The sequence below is a fragment of the Amblyomma mixtum genome, chromosome 1 (genome assembly GCF_055824585.1).
Source record: "Amblyomma mixtum isolate Tamu chromosome 1, ASM5582458v1, whole genome shotgun sequence".
In the NCBI taxonomy this organism is placed as follows: Eukaryota; Metazoa; Arthropoda; class Arachnida; order Ixodida; family Ixodidae; genus Amblyomma; species Amblyomma mixtum.
In genome coordinates this window covers 157166251-157193201 of record NC_143012.1, presented here as the reverse complement: position 1 = coordinate 157193201, position 26951 = coordinate 157166251, and the positions used below count along the sequence as shown (strand labels likewise).

Below are 26951 nucleotides of genomic sequence, written 5' to 3'. Positions count from 1 at the left end.
CGCTAGCCGAACCAAACGTAAACATTCAACATGGCGGCCGCCAGCGCAGGTCTTGCCGGATACTTTTTGGCATGGCGAACAGATTGCAGGCGGTGTCGGATAACTTGCGAACGTAACTCGATCACGATCGGCGCTCGCGCACGTAGAGGATGAATGCACACGCTAGACATCGCTACAAATGCGTACACGCGCACGCTGCGAGGGGTGACTTGCGTGGTCTTGGCTTGGCTCTCGCAGTGGCAGACATTTACATTTTTTTTTGGTAATACGAAAATTTCACTGCAAAACCAAAGCATTGTTGTTACCAGAAAGCATACAGCAAACGTAAACAGCTATTATTTATTTATTCACGCATATATCAGAGAGGCTTGCTTATAACCATTTTCTGGCAAGTCCAGTTACCACCACTAGGAGGCGCAACGAGTCGCCTCGCTTGAGCGGACGGGGAAGACGCAGCGCTAAAACTCTACTCTTGCGCGACGCTCCGCTGAGGTTCCGCTGGGAACTGCTAGCGGAGCGGACAGTAAACCCGCTCAGCTAAAACTCTCTAATGACTTGGCTGTTGATGATATGCTCAAGAAGTGGGCAAACAGTGCTGGTTAATGAGATTGGTCGAGCGTTCAGGGGAGAGGGACGCTTACGTGATTTAAATATAGGTAATCCTTCGGCTATCCTCAAGCCATTAGGAATTAGTCCACGTGATAATAACTGTAAAAACAAACCGAACAAAAGAGCGGAAATGCTTTTGAATGTACAATATGTATCTTATTGATAAAGCTGAGGTGATCAGAACTAATAGTAATTTTAAGGTAGTTTAATAAAGCTAATATACCTGTTTCATTGATAACTATCTCACGCATGCAAATATCATGGATTGTATTTAAGCCTGGGGACGAGCTAATGCATTCTTCGTGAATACTAATCAGAAGGTGTCGTTAAAAACCTGAGCCGATTAAGACTAATTAATTATGACGTCGTTACTGTCGGCAAGCCAAATGCCAGGATGAAAGGTAGGATTTATGATGCGCCAGAACTTACGAGGGTTGTTGGTTAGCAGAGATTACAGGTCATGATTGAAAAACTGGCGTCGAGGGGATTTTAGCAGTGACTGGTAGTCCTTTTCACATTTCTTATGCTTTTCCCACGCGCTGAGAAGACATTGTGTACTGCATGCCGGTAAAATCACTTTCTCTCATTATTTCTACTTCGCAACTTCTGATTAAACGATGGTGCGTTTTTTTGATGGTCATAAGAGGCACGAAGTCATCAACTAGTTTATTAAAAGTACTCTTGAAAAAATCCCAGTTTTACTCAACAGCACGCAACAAGTATTGATTCATGAGCTGGGTGGAGAAATAATCTGATTCGGAATTTGTTTCTGTCATACTTACCTCTGTTGTAACATCTGATTTGTTTAATAGTAGTTTTCTTTTCGGTAACAGAACCTGTGATGCGTCCTGTTATTACACCTTGACTCGAAATGTAGTCTAAATCAGCAATGTCTGAACAACTATCGGAATTATTTATTCATAATAAATATATAATGTTGGCGGCACACGATGTGCGACGCGTGGGAATGGTGATAAGTTGTGGTAGTGAAAAATAAAGATCAGGTCAGTTGCAAAAATTTCGCCCGGGCCACCCACGAAACAGTAGTTCACGGCTTTCAGATTTCCCACATTTTGTCGCTACGGTGTCGAATGTGGCGTCACCATTCATGTCATTGTGCTTTCGCATGTGACACATCGGTTTAAGCCCAGTTAAACCCCGGCTAATTTTTTTCTTGAGAGATATGCTAACACACGCCTGCAGAGCATGAAAGAGCCACTGAAAAGATTTCATTTCCATTATTGCAGATCATTATAATAGGTATGTGTTTAGCTGTTTACTAACTAGGTCACTGTTTTCCGGCGCAATGACAAACACACCGGCGAAATCATACAGGCCTACAATCACGATAACAGCGTAGCACGCATAAATCATACGGCTGTGACCTTGTTTAGAAAGGAGGTGGGCTATCTTTACTCTCACTCGTCATAGCTGTTATATTTCCAGCTACATCTTCAAAAGTTTGTTTGGCTCTAATTTCGCACTCTATTGAAATGTGCACCGCTTCTTCAAAAAAAATAAGCAAAAATAAGCAAAAAAAGCATAATAGTTTGCGCTTGTCTGTGCATTCGTCCTTGCTTACACCGTTGACGCGCAATGAACAAAAACGTCCGCATATTGACATTTCTGTCCACACGAAAGAGTCCGAGATACCGCTGTCACCCCACAGCCCTACGCTAAACCGTACCCCACTGCTGTGAATCCTGATAAAACGACAACGAATTTTTGCTGAAAGCAATAATTGGATCAAGTGGCCCGCAGTGTCCTAACTGCACTCAGCCCATACGGAAACTCTGAGGCGCATGGAAGATTCTGCCTTTTTAGGCAGTCCGAAGTTTTTATCGGGACCTCTGGCCATGTGTACACAGCTACCGCGCAAAAGGCACCGCCCGACAACTCGTTTCTTTGCTTGCTTTGCCTCGCCGCGGTGGCTCAGTGGTTACGGCACTCGGCTGCTAACCATCGAAATTCGGCCGCGGCGGCCGAATTTCGATGGAGGCGAAATTCTAGAGGTCCGTGTACTGTAAGTGCCTGTGTTCTGTCAGTGTACTGCCAGTGCATGTTAAAGAACCCCAAGTGGTCGAAATTTCCGGAGCCCTTCACTACGGCGTGCCTCATAGCCTGACTCGGTTTGGAACGTTTTTTTATTTTATTTATTTTATTTATTTATTTAGTACATACTGCTAGCCTCATGCCGAGGCTGTTGCAGGATTGGGGCATAATATACAAGGGGAGAAAACAACAGTAAGAAAAGTACACTTAAATTATTGTTATACAGTTCTAGTTGGCACAGTGGAACAGAAGAAAAAAAAGGAAAAAAAAAAAAAAAACTACAGTCAGAGATCATAAGTCACAAAAAAAAAAAATTCAGGTGGGCAAAAGTAACGAATCGACAACATTCTGCAGTCAGGGTACAGTTGACAGCTTTGAAATAAAACTTTCCAGGGACGGGCACTTGACCACGTCATCAGGTAAGGCATTCCATTCACGGACTGCTTGGGGGAAAAATGAGTACTTAAAAGTGTTGCTGTGCGCCCGGAATTCGATTAAATGCTTGGAGTGTTGTGTTCTAGTGCTGCGGTGAGCTGAGCGGGAAATGTAACTCTCACTGTTGATCTTAAAGGCTCCAGACAAGAGAAGATACATATATTTGATGCGTGTATGCTTGGCGCGACTACTAATAGTGCTGAGACCAGCCTGGGTGAGAAGTTCGGATGGCGACTCGTGGCGGCGATATTTGTTATAGATGAACCTAACTGCCTTGCGTTGTATGTTTTCTAATTTGGTAATTAAATTATTTGTGTGTGGGAACCAGCATATTATGCTGTATTCTAAAATTGGTCGCACTAGGGATGTATAAGCAAGCAATTTTGTGTCGGGTGAGGCGAAATTGATGGAGCGCCTTAATGAGCAAAGAGCGGAAAATGCTTTGGATGTTACGTATGCTATATGCTTGTCCCATTTTAAGTCTGAAGAAATGATTATGCCAAGGTACTTATATTTATCGACAAACGTTACTATGTTATCTCCAATTTTATACGGTTTTTAAACCCCAATACAGCAAACAAATCTGTACTTGTTTCATTTTCGGTGCAAAAGGCTTTTCGATGAACTTCCTCTCTTGTCGTATAAACTTTTCTCAGAATGGAACTTTACTACTTCATCATAGCTCTGACCATCATCAAAACTGACGCTATTCTGATGTGCAGGTGAACTCCGATACCAAGCACAAGACAGCGACAGCACGCATATCCTAACCGATGCGGAGTACACAGAGAAGGCCCTCAAAGCCGTTGCCAATATGGCCATGAAGGTATGTGGCAGAGTTGGCAGAGTTGCATATTCTAACGGGCATTACATCAAACAGCCGAAATATAAGGAAAGACCTTGCTAAAGAGGGCTCTAGAAGTAGGACTAACATCTCTCAAAGTGCAATAATATCAGTTTGGAAGTAAATTTTCAAATTTAGGGATTGCAGTAAGAATCATATGAAGTATGATCACAAAAAGCTGCTCGCCTTCCTTTAAAAAATTTGCAACTTCTGTCGTATCCTAATGTGTCTACACCCACAATCAACACCGTTTTCGGGGTCTCAGTTTACTTCTTTTAGCATATTTCTCAAGTAAGCTTATTCGTTAAGCAAAAATCACCATGTTTTATGCCTTTGAACTGCTTATGTTCGCGAAGGTGGTACCGGGCAAGGTTTTTTGATTTCAGGACAGTCTGAATCGTGTCCACAACTTTCGACACTGTGTCTTGTATACAAGCATTGAAAATTGTTCAGGGTGTGTCCACACATGGGGAAGCAGCGCCATACGGTTTATTTCGACATGACAACATTGTAATAGGTACTCTCTAAACCACATTATTCAGAGTGGATAAAATATTAAGCTAAGGACACAGGTGTGCGTTAACAAATAGTACCTGCGACGCCACCTTGTTTTCTTAGGCATCTGACGGCGAACGAAAGAACATGGTTTCGGAGAGAGAGTGAAACATTCACGCCACTGCTGAAAAGAAAAGGGGGGGGGGGGGTACGCACAAACGTAAAAAACTCTTAGGCGATCCCCGGTGGATCGCTTCAGTTAGTAGCCTTTCTTTTGTTACACTCGAGGTTGATCAACCGAAGTTCGTTACATCGCAGGTGGTACAGTTGCACAAGTGTATGGTACAGGCGAGAGCTGCCACTTTTCTGCGCGTCAGCGCCATATCAAGGAAGGAAGTTGGAAGAAGGTTGAGGCTAAGCGCATGCCCACAAAGCACTTTCAGCTGGGCCCGTCGTCTGCTAGGCTCTTCCTTCTTAAGGACGTCACCCCACATTAGCACACTTAAGCGGGACAGGCAGCGTGAGTAGGTGAATGGTTTTTCTTGCATTTTATGTCCCGGAGATCAACGCCGTAGCAACCAAGTGAGGGAACAAAATTTAAAGATAGGCCGTTCGCGCCCAATCATGCGATAAGCCGATGCACCTGGATCGCTCATTTCTTTCCTCCTGACGTCAACGCTCTCTTCATCTATAGAAGGGGCAGATATCTATGCTCTGCTTACTTTATGCTTCATAGCGGCGGCGAAGCTATAAGGCCGCTGTTGAACAGGTCCTGCTCACGAGGGCGAGTGCGTGAGGCTCTGAAGCGTTGTTGGTGAGGGATCTGTTGGGCAGTCCCAGAAGATATGGTCTAAGGTGGCCTTGCCGACACATTTGCTGTACTCCGGTTTAAATCTATCCGGGTACACATGACTTAGGACAGCGAGGTTAGGGAGAGTTCTAGTTTGGAGGCGCCTCCACGGTACGTACTGTTCTTTGCTTAAGTTTTTATGCGCAGGTGGTAAAATTAGCCCTTCTAGCCAGTAATGATGAGTTATCTCGCGATAGGTATTAGGGCCATCTCTTGTCATTCCGATGTCCGAGTTAGCATCCACAGCTCGGTCCATAGGTCCTCGAGCTTTATCATTGGCTGCCTCATACCCGGCGTTTGACAATTGAGGGGGTTCCCAGACAAATTCCACGTCTTTGCTGTCTTTCGGGTAATTCTTCAGAATTCCCAAAGAGATGGGAGATTCTGCCCTTGGGAAAATTTCCAATGGTCGATGTTGCGCGTCGTCGCCATTACTGTGCTGCGAGGTCACTGCAGCTCTACGTCACTAACTATTACGCTAGCCATGGGTCTCGATCATGAAAAAGAGCAATCGAGGAGTCTTTGGAGCTGAATTAAAATACATTTCAATCGTCGGCCGCATCTAATACTAGGTCGGGGATAACCTTACACACAGCGGATGCCCACAGCTTTTCATAGCCTCAAATTTTGGTGTCTCAACCCCCTTTAACGTGCTGCAGAACTCATCAGCACAGGCAGTGTGAGGGCATTGAACAGGCTCATAAAACCAGTACGTTTACCATTCAGGACAATCCTCATGACAGCAATTTTAAAATTTTGCACGTTCACAAGGTCCTCCATTTTAATAGATTTCATAAATTTCGCGTAAATGGCGGTTTTCTTTCTTATACCACTTGGAGCACTCGCCTGTAGTGCATAACTTCTGTATCCTTCCGTAATCATCTCAAATGAATGAGAGTTATCATATACGCCAGTTAGAATTAACATAAGGATTCTGTAAACTGCATCCACACAATTGCAGTCCTATAATGGTGCCCTGTATGCTAAAAAAGAGCTGCTGCTTGAAATTTGCAAGTTCTTCTTTGAAAATACTACAAAATATCTGTACCGACTGCACAGCTACCATATCCCTCCATAAAGTTAGCAATAAACTTCTAACACTGAAGGGTGTCAGGGAGGGAAACACGATCTCGACAGTGCGGTTCACCGCCTTTTTACAGGAGCTATTCTGAGGCCTGCATTGGGAACAGTTGGGGATAAGAGTTAATGTAGAACACTTTAATATTAAGGCGAAAGCCTTTAATGCCTCATCGTTGTAAGCAGCAGTTGTCGACAGAAAATGTCACGCTTTTCAGTTGGTCGAAACGGTCGTGACGTCACAGTGCGCGAATTTCAAACGGGGCCAATCGTACTTTGGTTACTAACCATGCAACCAATTAAAGGGATCGTATAGTGATGCTCCAAGTAAGTTTTACTGCGTTTAGTTAATTGCTTACTTAACCAATTAGTCTAATTAACCTTTCAAGTCAGACCAGATAAATAAATAAAACCGATTAAGAAATTGGTCGAGCTTGGGAATCGAACCCCGGTCTCCGGAGTGCGAGTCGAGTACGCTACAACACCGCCATGCCAGCTCGATGGTTTGGAATGAACAAAGGTGCGTCTAGTGAATACGGTGTCTTCGTTCACTCCCATCTTCCTCCCTTCCCGTTTTGGCGAGGTTTAGGTGTCTACCGAGATACGAGAGACAGATACATTTCCTTTCCTCAAAAACCAATTTACCGACGAGCAAGGCGTATTTGTCCGCGTTTCAGATTGGCCCAAATTGTCGTGACGTCACCACGCGCGAATTTTGACGGGTGTCCACCGAAATATGTGAGACAGTTACTGCACAACTTCCTTTCCTCAAATACAATTTTCGACTAGTGTCTACTGAGATATGTGAGACAGCTAATGCGTAATTTCCTTTCCTCAAATACAATTTTCATTTCCTTCACTACGGCCCCTCTTTCTTCTTTCACCCACACTTCCTCCCTTCCTGTACCGTGCGGCTCAGGTGTCCACCGAGACGACAGAGAATTACAGCCCCATTTCCTTTCCTTAAAAAGCGTTGCGTTCAAAGGGCAACGCATCGCGCCGAACGAGTGGTGGCGTTCGGTGGACTCCCTGGCAGCGCTACAACACGCTGTCGCGTTCCACTCCTAAAGGCGAAGCTTAAGCGTCATTAATTGGCAGTTAATTAATGCACCAACAAAATGTACAGTGAACAATCACGTAGCAGAATGCATCACTCAGGCTTTCGCCTTTCACCACTTTAGCCGCTAAAGTTCCTCGTAATTTATTTTGGGATTCGCTGATTACGTTACCCCCCTAAGTCCCTGAGGAGATGAACTGCAAAGAATGATCAATCAGTTAGACAGGCACCGCAGAACAGTGCGTCGAAAAATTAGCATGCAGAAAATCAATGTAGTGTTCGACAGCCTCGAAACAGAATAGCGGTTCATAATTGGTAGCTATTTGCTGGAAGTGGTAAGGCAATGCATCGACTTAGGGCAGGTAGTGACCGCTGATCGGGATCAGGACACGGACTTAACTAGAAGAACACGAATGAGGTGGAGCGCATATGACAGATTCTCTCAGATCATGAATGGCAATTTACCACTATCCCTCATGGGAAAAATATGCGACAGCTGTATCTTACCGGCACTCACATATGGGGCAGAAGCACAAAGGCTAACGAGAAGAGTTCAGCTTAAGTTAAGGACAACGCAGCGAGCTATAGAAAGAAAAATCATAGGTCTAACGTTAAGAGACCGGAAGCGGCCAGAGCGGGTAGGGGAATAAACGCGCGTTAATGACATCCTAGTCGAAATTAAGAGGAAGTATGGACTGGGGCAGGCATGTATTGCGAAGAGAAGATAACTGCTGGTAAACACCAGCAGATGGCCTCCCTTGAAATCTAGTGGAGTAGATTTCAAGAGAAGGCCATCGCCGCAAGGGGCGGCAAAAAGTTAAGTGGCTGATATTAAGAAGTTTGCGACCTCCTAATACATTGTACATTGTCGAACATTGCAGATACATTGTAGAAGCCTTGCAGTGGGTGCAGGCAGGCTAATGATGATTTTGTTGGGAAGAAAAAATTACTGAAGCAACCACCCTTTTTTTCGCACAACTTTCTTTTTCATGAAAATATGTTTTGATAAATGATCACAAAGAGAAGTTTCAACGACACTTCTCTCTATGTCTACGTCACACTGAATAAAACATGCCAATCAAACACTCACACTCTGCTTTAATACCTATTGGCTCGGTAGTAAATACCACCAAGTTAATTGACTGAACTAAAGTATTCGACTAAAGTATTCGACTCTCGACTAAGGTTTTGTTTGCTAGTCTGGGGTACCACCTCAAAACAAAATCCTACCTCATTGTTCACTGTACAAAAAAAGGCAATTCGAGCCATTTATTGTTGAGAAGCACAGGACCACACATTGCCTTATTTTCTTAAATCCAAAATACTTCGTTTAGGAAGCGTTACTTTATTTTAAACTGCTGTGTATGTATGTTTACAAAAAAATAAAACTTTATCTGAATTCTTTCAATACAACATTCATTAAACATGACCCACACTCCCTCAGATATACACGATACGTCACTCCTCGCATTAGAACTAATTACAGTATGCAGATGACCTCGTACGCTGTTTCGGTCTTAATTAATAAACTCCCATTCATTTACCCCTTGTCTCAAGATTTCAAAACTGCTCGTTCATTTAAAAGTTTTATTAAACTTTACCTACTTTCAACTGTTTGATTAAACTTTACCTACTTTCAAGTGTTTGTATTTAACGCGGTTTTCTTATTCCCTATTTGCTCCATACGTTATGTTTAAGGCCTTGTCCGCTGTTTAGTGTTTAATGCAATGCGTGCCTCATGCTTCAGTGGATGCATTCATTTTCCTATTTTGTGTTGATGTTTCTTTTTAAACATTGCCCCACAGTGTTGCTGCTGTAAACTTATATTGTCACGTAGTGGTGACTGAAGTCCGGTGAACAGGAACACAGCGAGAATGTCTTCGAAACGAAACTCTTTATTCGGGCTGACTTGCGCCCGCAAAGAACTGAATTACTCGACGGCGGCGTAGCAACAAGCGTGCTTGGCGGACGTCGAACAGAATGCCCGCCGCAGTCGGCCGTGCTCTCTTTAAAGCTGATAGCGAACATTCGAGATAAAGCTTCGGAAGTTACTACAACATTCTGGCACAAAGTAGAATCGGCTCCGCCTGGGTGGGATCAATCGAGATAAATCTAGGCGCCTCTTGCGTCACCAACCAAGCGATAAAGCGACGTGCCGGCAGCCTTGAAGCATGAACAAATAAACACAACAAACAAACGCTACAAAGATTCGCGGCATTACTCCCCTCTCAAAGAAGCATCGACTCGATGCTTTAGAACATAATGCGGCTATAAACAATCAAAAACGGATTGTGCAAAAATAAACACCGAATGTGGATCCACGACGTCCTACAGCGTGCATGATAGGGCTTTAGTCGTACGACATGGAATACTTCTGGTCGTACGCGGCGTCGCTGGGATGCAGCCATTGGGTCAGGAAAGACTTCATAGTCCATTTCACCTAGCCGACGAAGAACCTTGTACGGGCCGAAATAGCGGCGCAAAAGCTTTTCACTCAATCCTCGGCGGCGAATGGGCGTCCAAACCCAGACTCGGTCTCCTGGCCAAATGACTGCATCCCAGCGACGCCGCGTACGACCAGAAGTAGTCCATGTCGCAGATCCGCAATCTCTTTCGAAGCTACAGCAAGTGCTTCTCGTCATCGCCGAAGGTCCGACAAACGCCAATGGCCAAGCATCGCATTATAACCGACCAGCACGCCCGACCTCTCCGCCAGAGCCCCTTCCGAGTGTCGCAGCGAGAACGACAAGCCATCCGGAACCAAGTGGAAGAAATGCTGCGCGACGACGTTATTCAGCCTTCAAAAAGCCTCTAGGCACCGGTTGTTCTAGTGAGAAAGAAAGACGGTGCACTTCGATTCTGCGTTGATTACCGCCGCTTGAACAACATCACAAAGAAGGACGTCTACCCCCTCCCCCGCATCGACGACACACTGGACCGGCTCTGCAACGCCAAGTACTTCTCATCGATGGACCTCAAGAGCGCCTACTGGCAAATTGAGGTCGATGAAAAAGATTCGCGGCAATATCTCTACTTATGTTTTTTTTTTTTGCTTGGGGCCCCTTTAGCTCCGGGATCCTGGATTTTGATAATTCGAAATAAAAATTCCATTTAATTCAATTAAAAAAGCTTATCACTAGACAGACAGAATCGTTAAAGCGTACTGCGTTAAGGTAATCTGTGGGAAAATGGTTTGTTATCTTGACCCTTGCGTAAACGTTTTTTCTTGTGTTCAGGAAAATTTTTGTGTTTGTTTGCATGGACCAAAGAAAAGAAAGAAAAAATAAATACTTAACAACAAAGCAAAGGAGGGAACCAGCTGCTGAGGGTCATTTAACACACAAATGTTGAAACCGCGAAAAAAACTATGCTAGCAAAACTAGCCACCATGTACACGCAGTGATTTATAACTTCGAGACTACAATATTCTTGGATGAACGGCAACACCGTGTCAATCCATAAGAACGGGGACGTCAGAGACTTGGAAAACTGCAAACCGATCATCTTACTCTCCGCTACCTGCAATATATTTACTAAGGAAATCACTGCTAGAGTCAGTAAAACCTTTAACAGCAATCATAAGGTGGCCAGGCTGGCTTTCGTGAAAGCTGCTCGACAACAGCCCAATTCACACTATCAGTAAGGTGATTGAGAAATGCGCACAATATAACCAAGTCCTGTATACAGCCCTCATAAATTACGAGAAGACATTCCACTCATTTCAAGCCTTAGCGTTCATGAAAGAATTGCGGAATGAGGTTCTATAAGCCATTTTTGCGTACAAATCTCCGAAGGTGCCTATAGTAGCTGTACAGCCAGCATAGCCCTCCATAAAGACAGCAATAAACAGAATAAGCAAGGATGTAAGGCAAGTAGACACGATGTCTTCAGTAGTATTCACCGCCTGTTCACAGAATGTAATTGGAGACCTTCATTGGGAATAGATGGAGTTAGAGTTAATGAAAAATACCTTAGTAATCTGTGAGGCTCTGAGAAAGGCATTGCGTTGCCAAGTTACTCAGGATATTAAATTAAAAACACGATGAATGACTGTACAGCAAAGCAAAACGATGGATCTATAACTTAATATGCAGATAATTACAGTATTACTCAACACCCTCTGAAGGGAACACCACTTTATAATTCGTAGCGAGACGCTGGAAGTAGTAAAGGTTTGGTTTACTGGTTTATTGGAGTTTAACGTCCCAAAGCAACTCAGGGTATGAGGGACGCCGTAGTCAAGGGCCCCGGAAATTTCGACCACCTGGGGTTCTTTAACGTGCACTATAGCACAGTGCACGGGCCTCTCGAATTTTTCCTCCATCGAAATTTGGCCACCACGGCCGGGATCGAACCCGCGTCTTTCGGGCCAGCAGCGAGCGCCGTAACCACTGAGCCAGCGCGGCGGGTCGGAAGTGGTAAAAGAATATGTCTACTAAGGTAGGTAGTGCCCACGGATGCGCACTACAAGCGTGAAATAATTAGAGTGGGAATGGGTGGACACATTTCTCAAGTAGTCTGAGATCATGAAGGGCAGTTTACCTCTATCCCTAAGAGAGAAGTATATAACAGCTGTATCTTACTGTATCTTAACAGCTGTATCTTAAAAGCTGGAACAGCTGTATCTTAACATATGAGGCAGAATCCTGGAGGCTAATGAAAAGGGTTTGACTTAAACTGAGAAAAACGCAGCGAGCAATGGGAAGGAAAATGGTAGGTATAACGTTACGAGACTGGAAGTTGGCCGAGCGTATCAGGGAACAAAAGCAGGTAAATGACCTCCTAGATGAAATCAAAACGAGAAAATGAGCTTGTGAAGGGCATGTTATGCGAAGACGAAATAGAGAACGGTTGTTAAGAGCAACGGACTGGATTCCAAGAGAAGGCAAGTCAACAGGGGACCGCAGAAAGGTAGATCACAGACTAGATTAAAAAGTTTGTGGATATAAGCTCTGCCGCTGCTGGCACAGGAGAGGGTGTAAGCGGAGAGGCCTTTGCCCTCAAGTGAGCGAAATCAGGCACATGATGATGAGGAAACTAGAAAGAACAAATTATTTCTACAGCGCATGGACAGTGCTTGAAAGCTCAAATAGGATCCATGTCGGTACGGGTTCGTGAATTCAAAGTTGAATATGGTGCAAGGAGGACACAGCTACTGTTATGATACTCTATATTGTTATGATACGCTACTGTTATGGGCACTCTATACTGTGCCCTTGTGAGACCGCGTCTTGAGTTCGCTTCAGTAGCCTGGAATAGCGTATCTGTCGCCTATTGCACGAAAATTGAAAATGTCCAGCGTAAATTCATACGCATCTATTATGATAGATATATTCGTCGCCGGCGTTTCTACGACTATGATTCTCTCTTGGCAGACCTCAATATGTCTACCCTTGGCGACAGGCGACGCATACGTGACATGCAGTTTCTGCAAAACGTCGTGCGCGGTTTCATTAACTGTGGGACCTTACTGATGTCGCTGAATTTTCGTGTGCCGCATGCAAAAGCTGCAAAATGTTTCGACACATTTTATCCCGATTTGCACGCCATTTGTACAATGACTCGTTTACAAATCTTATATAACAAAACGTTTACTGACATGTACATATTTGCCTAATCCTTGTTTTCGTGCCTGCTTTTAAATGTTTTGAAGTGGTGATTTTGATGTATCTGACCTAGTGTGCGCTCGTTCAGGCCACTTGGCTGTTGAGGCACACTCAAATAAACATATCTGTCTATCTATGATGGGCCTTTGCGGGAAGGGTAAGAAGTTGGTGTTTATTTTTCGCACACTCCGTGCTCAGCGTGTATAGAGCTAAAGAAGAGACGAGGGGGAGAGGGCACGGCAGCATTTGTTTTCATTCACTTACCGCCCACCCTAATAAGTGTAGGCACCTGCACGTAGATTACTTGCTGATGCCTAGTGAGCTGCCTACCTTCCACCACGTTTCGCTTTTGGGAAATCGCGATCTAGCCTGCTATCTTCTTTCAGGGCCTCTTCTGCATGGGACGCGCGGCGGGATTCGTTCCCACCACAAATTTTCCGGCGCTCGACGAGCGAGAGTTCGAGGAGAGCCCTGTCACCGATCCCCGCAACAGTGTCCTTGCTGTGTGCTACACGTCCGGAACCACAGGCATGCCCAAGGGCACTCAGATCACGCACTACAACTACGTCTGCTGCTTCTACACAACGAGGTAATACAGAAATATGGCTACGTTGCTGGCGGTGGATATCTTTCCTTGCACGAAGCGACGAAACAGAACAAAGTGCATGCCATGGCACAATACAGCACGCACTAGGAAATGGCCGGCCTAGGCATTTCAATTTGTCTCTAGTGAATGTTTCGTTTGTGGTGCGCTTTCTGTATGCCTCAAGCACTCAGTTTTCGCCTTGTGTGGAAAAAACAACAGTATTTACTCGCCTTGCAGGGCCTTAGCGAAAGACTTTTTCTTAACGTCCATGCAGACTGACACGTTGACACATAGCCCGTGGCTACGTGGCTGTGGTGCTACGAACACGTCATGGCACTAAATTACACACTGTGCTAAATAAAAACTGGACAATCAACCGGACAATAATTACCTACCAAATTTATTGTTTCTATAGAAGATGACCTCCACCGCTGCTGACACTGTATTCCTTAAAAATTATATCCTGAACAGGCCTATGGTGTACTTAGAACATTCCGCGATAGCCGTCATTGGCGGCAAAAGTCACCCAGAGGTGGCTGCTACTGGCTGCTGACACTTCCTACACTCGTACTGCTGCGCGGCCTTTCTTCCCAGCAGCACCATCCGTTGCCGAGATGACAATTAAAGTTCGTCCTTTTAGGGGATGAAGCACTGTTCTCTGCGTGTGTGTGTGCGCGAGTGTGTGCGTGTTTATGTGGGGGCATGTGTGTTTGAGTGCATGAAGCCTTCACCAGCTAGCGACCCCTAGCGCATCGCAGTTCATTAGAGCATCTCCTGGATACAGCAGACCTGGAAGGCGCCTTCTCCGGAGCACACTGGCAAGAAATTTGACATTTATTCGCTGTTGCTTAGTGCGCACATTTCAGGGACACCCGTGCGCTGTTGTCCTGCGCCTTTGCAGGTCAATGTTCAAAGCAAAACACTCTCCAGATATGGGACGCAAAGCGGCAGACTCGGGCGGTTCTGCTTATTCATGGCTTTCGATGTAGAACGTGCGCGCTTTGACACATTTTACTGCGAAAACCGCGTGGCTGTAACACCATCCACCGGAAAAATCTGACGTCATGTGAAGTGCAACGCCTAGCCCGAACGACGAGCCTCCACCGCACCCTACACAATCAAGACACCCCACCCACCACCAGCCATCCCACTGCACCCCTCAAGCTATGATGCTCCCCCTACACCAGCTGTTTACCTCATTCCACCGTTCCACCCCCCTCCATTTTCACCCTCCAGAAGCTCCACCCATCACTACCTCCTTGGTCTGCCTTTCACAAAGCCTCTATGGAGCAGCGGAACGAGAAAGTAATAGACCGCAAATGCTATTCAAACGGCACAATTTGCGTTTCCATTAGTGTCTTTCATGGAGAAGCATCCGCTGCAGCTGGCGTGTTCAGACTGTGCGACTGGGTGGCGTTATCCAGTCCGTCAATAATTCCCTCACACGCTCAACACCCGTTCCACACTCCCAATCCAATCCAGCAATCAGTGCTGTGGCATGCCATACCCTTTCTTCATTCTCCTCCACCCGCAACGCCAAACCTTCCGCCCTGTGTTCGTCTTCCCTTTCACCCCCTCGCAGAACTTTCGCGTTCGTTGTCTGAGAGTCGCGTAAATTTTATACATGTACACGCGCGCCTATCGTGGGCTGACTGCATGTGCTGTTCGTCGAAACGCACCGTGTGGATCTCGGCCTTCATCTACATTAGCGCCTCTGCCGTCTTCAGCGGGCATTGTGCCAGTTTCTAAGCCCGCGTAGCAAGTGCAAAAAGTCTCTACATCAGGCCCAACTTCCACATTGTTCCACCTTGTTTTGCTTCAACCAGTGCTGCTGTGCGCTTCAGCTGCCACGACACTCCTCCTCTGCTACTGCCACTAAACTTATATGCAGAGGAACCCAGCAAATTGTAACAATATGAAAGCACGAACTAAGTGAATTCAGGTGGGAGAGCAAAGCTGTTAGTGCATATCTGCGTTCATATAAAACGAAATTCCATCTATGCGGCGCAAGTATGTGCGCTGTCTCCCTGAAAACAAATTATTAAGTTTTGATTCCACTAACCTATTATATATTGCTGCGAATCTTTGGAGTGTCTCTTCGTTCATTCTTCAAAGCTGCCGGCCCGCCGCTTTGTTTGTGATGCGAGACGCGACCAGATTTATCTCGATTGACCGCATCCCAGTGCAGTCGATTATACGTTGTTCCAGAATGTATTGGTAAATCGGCACGCGTATCTGGAATGTTCGCTATCAGCTTTAAATTCAGTGCGCGCTGAGAGCAGTAGGCATTCTGTTCCATGACCGCCGAGCCCGCTTCCCTAGTAGCACGCTTTGTTGCCTCAGTGTGGCCACAACATCAGCTGCTAACATTGCCTTAACGTGGTTAGCGTCCTCTTTTTGCCACGTTAACGCAACATACATAAGAAAACGTTGAGACAATACTGCTCCAATGTTACATCAACTTTCAGTCAATGTTAAAGCAACTTCTGGAGACAATATTAATGCAACATTGCTACAACATGTTCTTAATATTGATACAACTTTTTATTTGCACATATGCAACATTCCCACGACAATGTTGCTGTAATATTGCTGCAATGCTGTCATAATGTTTCAGAAACTTTCAGACAGCAATCTAAATTACTGAACTATTTCAGCTACCAAGGGCTGCTCCTCAATAAAGTGATCGCTTGAAAGGCTAAACTGTGTACAATGGCATCTTGATACCAGAATGGTTACAGCAGCTTAAGGTCGCAAGGATGAACAATTGAGCATTACTCCTTGCTACACAGTAATGCGGCGCTTGCTATAGAATACAAATACAAGACTGCACTGCACAACACATTGTTTTTCCATACTTTCCAGACCACTTACTCTAAATAAATCCTCAAATGTAACATTCATCAGCTCTCTACCAGTGCTCCTATAGTTTAGATGCAACAAGATTCCATGACATGGTTATTCTGACAATTAGACTGATTTATTTAAATAGACAGAAATATAATTTAGAAAAAGGAAGCAGACTTATAATACACTCAACATTTACACAAACACATTGGCATAGCTTGAAAAATGCAACACGTGGGCTTACACTTTCACAGATATGATTTATTTAATTACTTTATAAAGAAACTTGCAACAAATCTAAAAAACACGTGTGAGCTACTCAGGAACAAGAACCAGAGCTAATGTTTTAAACAGTTACTAGGCACATTACCATAGCAAGAAAATTCGCACACACCTCTCGAATGGCATGTTATAAATACAAAACACTTCAGTAAACTATTTACACAACAATAGCACACCTTGAAAACATGCACCACCTGGACTTTGTATTTCCCAAATATAAGACATTCATTTTGTGCACAAAATTGCAACAAATAAACAAAGTAGCAGTGCAACCTAGTTGGCCATTCAGAAACAAGGAGCAGAGGTATTATGAACAGCAGAGTTAGTTGCTGGGCTGGTTAACATCACTGATTTAAGTTAATCGTTTTCCAGCCCTACAGAACACAAACACACATATACATGAGCCGCTGCAGTGGTTCAGTGGTTATGGTGCTAGGCTGCTGGCCTGTTAAGACACGGGTTCTATTCCGGCCGCGGTGGTTGCATTTAGATGGAGGCAAAATGCTAGAGGCCCGTAAATGTCATCTTCATGCAAGAGATCTAAAGAATGAGGACAGGTTGCAAACTTCTCAAGCACTGCAGTGATTGTACAGAGATTTTCAAGTGTGAAGATCCTTAGCAGAAGCAGACCACAAACCACTTGTGAAGCGACAGAGACGCATCATATTAAAAAAGCTGGTTCACAATGTGCGAGCAAAACTTCAATTGTATCATATAACGCAGAAATGATGTTTCTTTCATAGTTTTTATGATAAATGTGTGATAAGTTTTTTTTTCTGCTGCGCTGGTCTGAGGGCATTTAAGCAGTGTATGCGCCGTTAAATAACCAGTTGTCAGTGAGCGCTGTGTTTTATCTTTCTTTCCAACTTCAGTAAAACGGCAAGTTGGTACATCCTTGAAGAAAACAGCGCAGCAACAGTCACAAGAGAGAAGATGGGACAGGTGCTGACTAGCAACTGAAGGTTTATTGAAAAGGAACAAAGAAAATATACTCAATTTACAACCAAGAGCGTGCATGAGCTGAGGGAACAACACTGATAAGCAATCAACTTCAGTCATGGTGGTCAAGATTCAACAGTCATGAACGACCCTCCATCCTTGTTCATGATTATGAACTATTATATCCTGACCATTATGACTGAAGTTAACAGGTTATCAGTGCTGTTCGCGCAGCTCATGCGCACTCTTGGTTTTGAAGAGAGTACACTTTATGTGTTCCTTTTCAATAAACCTTCAGTTGCTGGTCAGCACTTGTCTCATCTTTTCTCTTGTCCCTGTTGCTGCGCTGTTTTCTTCAAGTATCCTTCTTCCCTTCTTTGGTCATGCACCGTTGCACTGGAAAACTACAAATTTAAAGTACTGTCAACATTTGCCTGAACAATTTAGCACGTCTAAAATATGCTTGTCTTCTGGTAGCCTCCAGCTGCTCACGATGATGGTCTCTTCTAATTCATGATGTCACAAGCGAAGCTGCATCCCTGCAAAAAAAAGAAAGAACCAAAATTTTTTAATATAAGCATCTTGGTGGGAACACATCTAATAACAAATCTTTTACACTCCTCAATGGACACAGACATTGGACAGCTTTGTACAAAGAACTTATGTCCAGTCACTTGGCTCAAGCCAAAATAGTGAAAAAAAACGCCCTTCCCTGGCACCGTGAGCATATTTAAACAGCCTGAGCAACAAATTGTTCTGAAAGTGGCTAAAAATGCATTCATTACATAAAAGACATCGACTATTCATGCCACCTAAAATTCCTCAAAAGCAAGCAAATAATATACAAACAAAAATTCGCATTCCCGCATCACACAACGATGGCCAGTGCTGCTGTCTCACTTGAATCCTGCCTTACAAGCGGACCTACTGGTGTCAGCCATGGGGACGGCCATTGAATTGCTTAAAACCACAAGAGCGTTTCTAGATGAAGGCGTGGCTGGAGGTGGTTGCACATCACTCCCTTTGTCTTCCCTCAATTGTGCCATGGCGGGTGGCCGACAAAGTAAACCGAGCGAAGAGGGCAGGCCCAGCCTATAGTGTTTTTCAGCCTCACTGCTGTGCACAATTTGAAAGGCACAGTTGCTAACGGCCGATTCTTCCTGGGCTATATAAGCTCTATCACAAACTGATCATGGGTTCAGGGGCCAAGTGGATGCAGCTAGCACAGGAAAGGGCTAATTTGGGCAATATGGGAGAGGCTGTCGCCCTGCAGTGGGTATAGTCTGGCTGATGATGATGAAGAATGATTGAATACCAATAAATATTTCACTTTCCTTACCTTTGGCGCAAATCGCTGCACAGTCCCATAAATGTTGGTTATAAGAGTATACATTTGATTGGGAATGAGAGGGTAAAGACTAAACTACTGGCATGATGCAGCAGCGTCAGTTTCGAGTGAAAGAATAAATTCTGGTTCCTTGCTTAAAATGCCGCTGGATTTATGCTATCTTCCAGTAGAATGCATGAGAACTGGTGTAATGCCCTCGCACAAAGTGCAGACGTTAAGGAACATGCACATGTTCTTCCAGAGAACGAAAAATTCCAAAGCAGTGGTATTGACCATCGGTCATCATTGCTGGGTCAGTATGCCTCTGCGTCTTTAGTAATTTTCTAGCATCCGTGGTTAACTCTGGATGGTATGGCTTCAGCACTTTAAGCAGGGAATGCAGGTGAGAAGTAGGCTATTAATTGCCCACACGCGCAAGTCGTGCTCTAGACATTGAGTAGCGGCACCAGACTCAAGTGTCATCCTATCTTCATAAACCACCAACTCTTCATTCTCAGAAATCCGCGACAACTCTTACGTTGCCCTTCGTATGTCAGAGATGCTGCTCGCGGTGCCAAAATACAGTGAGAACTGCGGCTTTCATCTGAGTCCTCGGCTGGCGCTGATAAAGAGGATAAAATAACATTATGCGATGAAAAGGCATCTTGATACTCTTCTGCTCCTGTTGCGCACAATCTGCTGCCATGACCATTATCAAGACTGACAACTGCCAAATAGTTTTCCAGTTCGTCGTGAACAGCCTCTGCTGTTCTTCGGCGTCGTTTCCGAAAGGACACTTCGCTTAGCGAACATTTCATTCTCTTCATGATACAACGAATGTAGCACTTTATCAAATTATCAGGAAGGGCATGGGTAAATACACTACTGGCTTTGTGCCAACCAACACAAGTCGCAGCACAACAATGGAAGTCTAGAAATCACTCACCATTGAGGTCATCCTCTGGGCAAGCCTTTGTTGTTTCAGCTGAATTCCAGTGAAACCACAACGAAACACAGCAGCGCAGGCACGGCGACCGCAAAAAAACTGTACTAGAAGAGCAAAAAACGTGAAGATCTTGCCACGACTGCCGCTGACACGCGGGTTCTCGGATGAGCGCGCGTCGCAGGATTGGCTCTCGGCGCGGCTGCGAGTAGCCGCGGTTTGGATTTGGATTTGTGATAGTGATCTCCATGGCCATTAGACTGCGGGGCGTCAGTGAAACCAGAACTAAATTTCTTCGGCAATTTTAATTTTGTCTGCGTGTTTAATTGAAAAACAAAGTAATTCCAGCTGTTTGAAAATATTTTAGATAGAAATATATCTTTCTACCTTAGTGTCACAGAGTGCAAGTACACTTACTTGCACTGCTCACCATTTGCATACACACCACATGCAAACTTGCACTAGAAGTAAAAATAAATAAATTAATTAATTAATATTGTCATCGTGAGGAGAAGTGATCTGGGACTGGCTTTTCTATTTGGGTTTCAGAAATAGCCCGAGAGGGCAGACAATTAGCCTATAGCATAAATGTTATAGCAATGCCATCGTGTGTGGTTCAACATTTATTCATCATTTGACAATATTGCTGCAATGTGAAAAGACCACTTTAGAGCAACATTATCAGAATGTTGCTTGGTAACAGTGCAGCAACATTATCTAATGTTGAAGAATGTTAGCGCAACATAGTACAACATTGGCAATGTTGTTGCAACGTTGCAGTAACATACTGTGCTACTAGGGTTGTTACTTTCACCGCCTTAGAATCACTCAGTTCGTTTTATTAGGTTTCCTTTATGGGGGTTTAACGTCCCAAAGCAATTCAGGCTATGAAAGACGCCGTAGTGTAGGGCTCCGCAAATTTCGACCACCTGGGATTTTTTAATGTGTGTTCACATCGCACAATACACGGGCCTCCAGAATTTTGCCTCCATCGAAATTCGACCGCCGCGGCCTGGATCAAACCTGCCTCTTTCGGGTCAGCAGCCGAGCGCCATAACCACTGAGCCACCCCGTCCGCCATTCAGTTCATAGCAGTTCAGACCCAATAAACAGTTCCTTTTGGAAGCATGCTTTCGCTTTCTTCCTCACTGTCTGGACTGCCGTCTCCACCATGTAACTATATGTTTTCAGAGGTTCGTGCGAAAGGAGTTCCCGCACTTGCTCCAAATACTTCCAAGTAACAAGAGTTATCTAACTAAAAATAGTTGACCGTGAGGGTGAAGTGAAGTAGTGAGAGAAATATCATCTTACTGCTTGCGTAGAATTGGAGTTAAAGCTTTAGAGAGGGCGTTGATACCTCCGCCTTCTTTACCATCCACCTGTATCGCCTGTGCGCCTGCACCACATTCTTTTCAAATTCCTGTTCTGTATTTTACCGTCCTTCTCCCATCACGCCCTCCTTCACCCCACCGCGGTGGCTCAGTGGTTACTGCGCTCGGCTGCTGACCCGAAAGGCGCGGGTTCGATCCCGGCCGCGGCGGCCGAATTTCGATGGAAACGAAATTCTAGGGGGCTGTGTACTGTGCGGCGTCAGTGCACGTTAAAGAACCCCAGGTGGTCGAAATTTCCGGAGCCTTCACTACGGCGTCCCTCATAGCCTGAGTAGCTTTGGGACGTTAAACCCCAATAAACCAAACCATCACGCCCTCCTCCATCTCATCGTTGCTCCCTTTTCTGAAAGAACATCTTAGTTAGGTTGGTCAATGAAATAAGTTCTAGTTGGTTTTGCATTCCAAGTGGATAGGTGGCTGCAGCTGGCAATGGACAGCGTTAATAGGAGAGGCTTTTGCACTGCACTGCGTAGTCAGGCTGCTGCTGGCGATGATGATGTCTCTTCAGTTAACATAACCCTTTGCTAGCAGCTAGGGGCCACCTTATCCCCGCGAACTTCTGAATGTCATCCGCACACCCAACTTTCTGTCGCCGCCTGTTACGCTTGCCTTCCGTTATACTTAGGGCAAGCGGACGTCTTGCCTTGTCGTTACGTACTCTGCCAAAGCCCATTCCGTCCTCTTGATTTCGACTAGGATGTCATTAACCCGTATCTATTCCCTCACCCACTCTGCCCGCTTCTATTAAGGTTACACTTATTATATTTTTCCCATAGCTCGCTGATTTGTCCGCAATTTTAAGCTCAATCCTCTCCATTAGCCTCCACGTTTCGGCCCCATAGCTGAGTACCGGCCGGTAAGATACAGCTGTTGTTTACTTTTCTCTTGAAGGGTATCGGTTACTTACCATTCATGATTTGAGAGAAGCTGCCATGTGCGCTCCACCCCATTCTTATTCTTCTGGTTATTTCCCTCTCATGATCCGTATCAGCGGTCACTACCTGCCCTAAGTAGGCGTATTTCCTTTGTACTTCCAATACCTCGCTACCAAATGTAAACTGCTGTTCCCCTGCTAGACTCTTGAACATTACTTTCGTTTTCTCCATGTTAATTTTTATACCAACTATTCTGCTCGGCCTGTCTAATTCATCGATCATGCTTTGGAGCCTATGTCCTGGGTGACTTAGCAAGGCAATGTCTTCAGCGAATCACAGATTACTATAGGTATTCGCCGTTAACTCTTATCCCCAATCCCCAACTGTTCCCAATCTAGGCCTCAGAACACTTCCTGTAAAGAGGCGGTGAATAGGAATGGGAAATCGTGTCTCCCTGCCTGCCACCTTTCCTTGTTACAATTTTAATGCCTACTTTATTGCTGTAGATGTGGAGTCGTTATAGATATCTTCCAGTATCTTCACATAGGACTGTTCTACACCCTGATTCCGCAACGCGTTCATGACTCCTCAGGTTTCCACTCAATCAATGCGTTCCCGTAGTCCATGAAGGATATATATATATATATATATATATATATATATATATATATATATATATATACATATATATATATATATATATATATATATATATATATATATATATATATCAGCTGGTTACATTCTGCGCATTTCTCTATCACCTGATTAATAGTTTGATAATGGTCTACTCTCGGGTATCCTTTGCGAAATCATGCTTGGTCAGTTGGTTTATTGAAGTCTAAGGCTGTCCTTATTCTATTAGCAAATCCCTTTGTAAATACTTTGTGCGCAAATGACAGTAAGCTGATCAGTCTAATTTTTCAAGTCCTTGACGTCTTCTCCTTTACGAATTAGGATAATGCTAGCATTGCTAGCTTCTGGTACGCTAGAGGTCATAAGGCATTGGTTATGCAGGGTTGCTAGTTTTTCTAGCACACTCTCCCCTTAATCCTTCAAGACATCTGCTGTTACTTGATCCTGACCAGATGGTATACTCTGTAGCATTGTTCTTAAGGGTTTCTTCACTTTCTCTTTTGTAACTGGCGGGTTTCCCTTTGCTGTCTGCTACCGCCTCTCTGTGATTACATTGGCTGCTGTATAAATTTATTTAGAAGTCTTCGACTGTTTTATCCTTCTTATCATTATTGCTAATGAAAATGCCCTCTTTTTCTCTTAGCGCCTACATCTGGTTTTTGCCTATGTCTAGTTTCCTCTTCACCGCTTTTAGGCTACCTCCGGTCTTTCCAGTATCCTCGATTTTCTCCATATTAAAGTTCCTTATATCGGCTACCTTGCGCGCTTACTTATTACCTTTGATAGCTCTGCCAGTTTATTCTTTCTGTAGCGTTGGACGCTTTAATGTTTTGACGTTTCTCAATCAGATCTGTTGTATTCTGGGATAACTTTCCCCTTTCATACCGCGAAATTCTACTGCGCACTATGTAACTGTAGCTCTGAGGTTAGTGTTCATTGTTTGAAGATTAGGATCGTATTCCTTACCTAAAGCCGAATGTCTCTTCTGTTGGGATATCCTGAATTCCTCTACTTTCCTTCTTACCGTTAGATCGTTAATGGGCTTCCGCTTCACTAGTTTCTAATGTTCCCTCTTCAAATCTAAGCTAATTCGAGACCTTATTCTGTGGTCACTACAACGCACCTTTCCGAACTCCTCCATATCCCGCACGATGCCAGGGTGAGCGCATAGTATGAAGTCTATTCTGAGTTTAGTCTCACAAGCGGGTCCCTCCACGTTCACTTCCGGTTCTCTGGCTGCCGCAGGAAAGTATTCATGATCCTTAAATTATTTCGCTTTGGGAACTCTACTAATAACTCCCGTCCGCTATTCTTTGAGCCTATGCCACATTCGTCTACCGCCTCGTATCCAGCCTTCTTATTTGCCTTCGCATTGAAGTCGCCCATCAGTAAATTGTCCTCGTCATCATCATCAGCCGGACTACGCCCACAGCAGGGCAAAGGCCACTTCATTGTATCTCCAATTAATGGTCTCCTTCCCCAGCTGCGGCCACTGTATCTCCACAAACTTCTTTATCTCATCTGTCTACTTACCTTTCTGCCATCCCCTGCTATGCTTGCCTACTTTTGGAATCCACTCTCTTAGCCCTAGGGCCAGCGGATATCTTTTCTTCGCATTATATGCCCTATCCCAAGCCCATTTCTTCCTCTTTGTTTCGACCAGGATGTCATTAACCCGCATTTGCCCCCTCAACCACTCTACCCGCTTCCGGTCTCATATAGTTACACTTATCATTTTTCTTTACAAAGCGCACTGTGTTGTCTAGTAAACTCTACTGTATTTTTGCTTTATTGATTCCTTGTTCCACATCTTCAGAGAAGCTTTCAATGATCTGGTCATCATGGCTGGATGTAGAAACACAGGCTTGCACCAACTTCAGCTTGTACCTCTTGTTATGACTAATTACGATAGCCTCTACCCTCTCGTTTATGCTATAAAACTCCTCTATGTTCCCAGCTGTATCCTGATTGATGTTGAATCCCACACCTAGTTCTCGTCTGTCCGCTAATCCATGATAGCAGAGTACGTGCTCACCCCTCACAACTGTAACAGGTTTGGACCATTGGAGAGAGAGAGAGAGAAAAAGACGGAAAGGCAGGGAGGTTAACCAGGCGATGCCCAGTTGGCTACCCTACACTTGGGGAGGGGAACAAAGGGGAAAAAAGGAAAAAGAGCGGCAACGGAGAGCGGTGAAAGCGCTCCTGAATTTCCTAAGGGACTCGGGGTTGCATTCCCGCCTATAATCTTTAAGTTTTCAGTGCGCGCCCTCTGTCCCTGTGACATAGTGGTCGCTGGTCACATGGACCATTGGAAATGGTCCTAAAAATATGGACCTAAGAATTTTATATTCCTTTCACGACTAAAGAAATGATCATCAATGCTAAGCAGTACTTAGTAGGTTTTGTTGACATTTAGTCAATGTATGCCGGACTAAAGCCTGTCTGTGATTCTCGATAAGCAGAGGTTAGTCTTTTATTGTGTATATTTTTGGTTCTGCACTAAAAAGACGTTTGCTTTTTTCAGTGTAGACAACCACATCTTTTGTCTAAGCAATATTACGTGTGCCGTATATATATTAAAAAGCAAGAGGACCTAGAATATATTGGACGTAGAATATAGTGTGAAATATGCTTGATTTAAGGGGTTTTAACGTGCCAAGCAACTCAGGCAATCAGGGACGCAGCAGTTACGGGCTCCGGAAATTTAAACCACCTGCGTTCTTTAACGTGCACTGAGATCCCACAGTACACGAGCCTCTAGAATTTCGCCTCCGTCGAAATTCGACCGCAGTGGCTGGTATCGTAACCGCATCTTTCGGGTCAGCAACCGAGCGCCATAACCACTAAGCCACCGACCTCTTTTGAAATAGGTTTTTGTAGCGACAGTCACACTACGCCAGCCGCTTCGCATCTTCATCATGGTCGCACTTTCGACGTGGTCGCACTTTCGCCGTGGTTGCACCTCGGCCGTGGTCGCACCTCGGAGGACACCCAAACCACACCGTACATAAAGAGAGGAAGTGAGAGTAAAAGAAGAAAGAGAAAGAGGGGACGTAGTGAAGAAAATGCCAATTGTATTTCAGGAAAGCAAATTACGCAGTAACTGTCTCTCATGTTTCGACGGACATCAGTCATCCATTTGTACAGGAAGGGAGGAATTGGGAGTGAATGAAGAAACAGGAAGAGGGGCTGCAATGAAGAAAATCAATTTGACGAATGAAAAAAATACGCAGTAACGGTGAATCCACGTCCAGGGACCAAGATGACGAAGGCGCGCCCAGCGAAACGCAGCTTCGAAAGGCTGACTTTGCAGTTCGACTCAGTAAGTTCCACTCGGCCAGCTGTAGCTATCGCGTCACTGGGCATGGTGAACACATTTTGAGAGCTCCAGGAAGCCCACTTGAACAACCAATACACACGTCTCTCGAAGACATCGTCGAGTCCCCGCCTCCTTGCCCGACTACACATCCAGCACACCACTCTCATTGAAGAGCGTATACGTATTCCATCCCAGTGGAGATGCGCCCTCCACGTGCGCCCTCTTGCAGCGAACATGAACCGTAAGTACCATAATGGCCGGCGCCTGGCTCGGGCGGAAGCCCTGGCCTGCCACTATTGATCGAAACCCGGCGTATTCGACGTGGATGCCTCCGGCCCCCACTATGGGGGATGGTACACGGCCACAGTTCGTCCACCAATCCATAACACTGAACGGCCTTACTTTCCGAGTTCGTGGCATAACCATGGGGGATGGTACACGGCCGCAGTCGTCCACCAATCCAAAACAGTGAATGGCCTTACTTTCCGAGCCCGTGACATAAGACACGCGGAGGAGGTCACCATGCGTTGGCTGCATGTGATCTCATTTCAAAAACAATTATTTCCCACTCGCGAGAGGTCTGTCGGAACGTCGAGCAGAGCTGGGTACCTTACCTAGCCTACCGCATTCTCCAAAACCGCGTCTACACCGGGGACCCCGCTCACCGGCGTATCGTTTGGGCTCCTGCTCACATGGGCCTTTTGGGAAGTGCCGCAGCTGACGCCAACGCCTGCGCGCTCTCTCACCGGACGTTCCCCTCCGATCCCGACCATCAGGAACT

General features: G+C 45.0%; 1 protein-coding gene across 6 annotated transcripts in view; it reads left to right on the top strand.

Annotated features, from left to right (window-relative positions):
* LOC149369481 (luciferin 4-monooxygenase-like) overlaps positions 1 to 26951 on the top strand; it is a 112028-nt gene that overhangs the window by 39343 nt on the left and 45734 nt on the right. For 5 of the 6 annotated variants that reach the window (XM_089558856.1, XM_089558857.1, XM_089558854.1 and 2 more), the window contains 2 exons: positions 3819 to 3922; positions 13412 to 13614. In XM_089558856.1, the coding sequence (XP_089414982.1) occupies positions 3911 to 3922; positions 13412 to 13614 (215 nt within the window). In that variant the 5' untranslated portion in view covers positions 3819 to 3910. The remainder of the gene's footprint in view (positions 1 to 3818; positions 3923 to 13411; positions 13615 to 26951) is intronic. The other variant, XM_089558855.1, reaches the window with a different exon arrangement.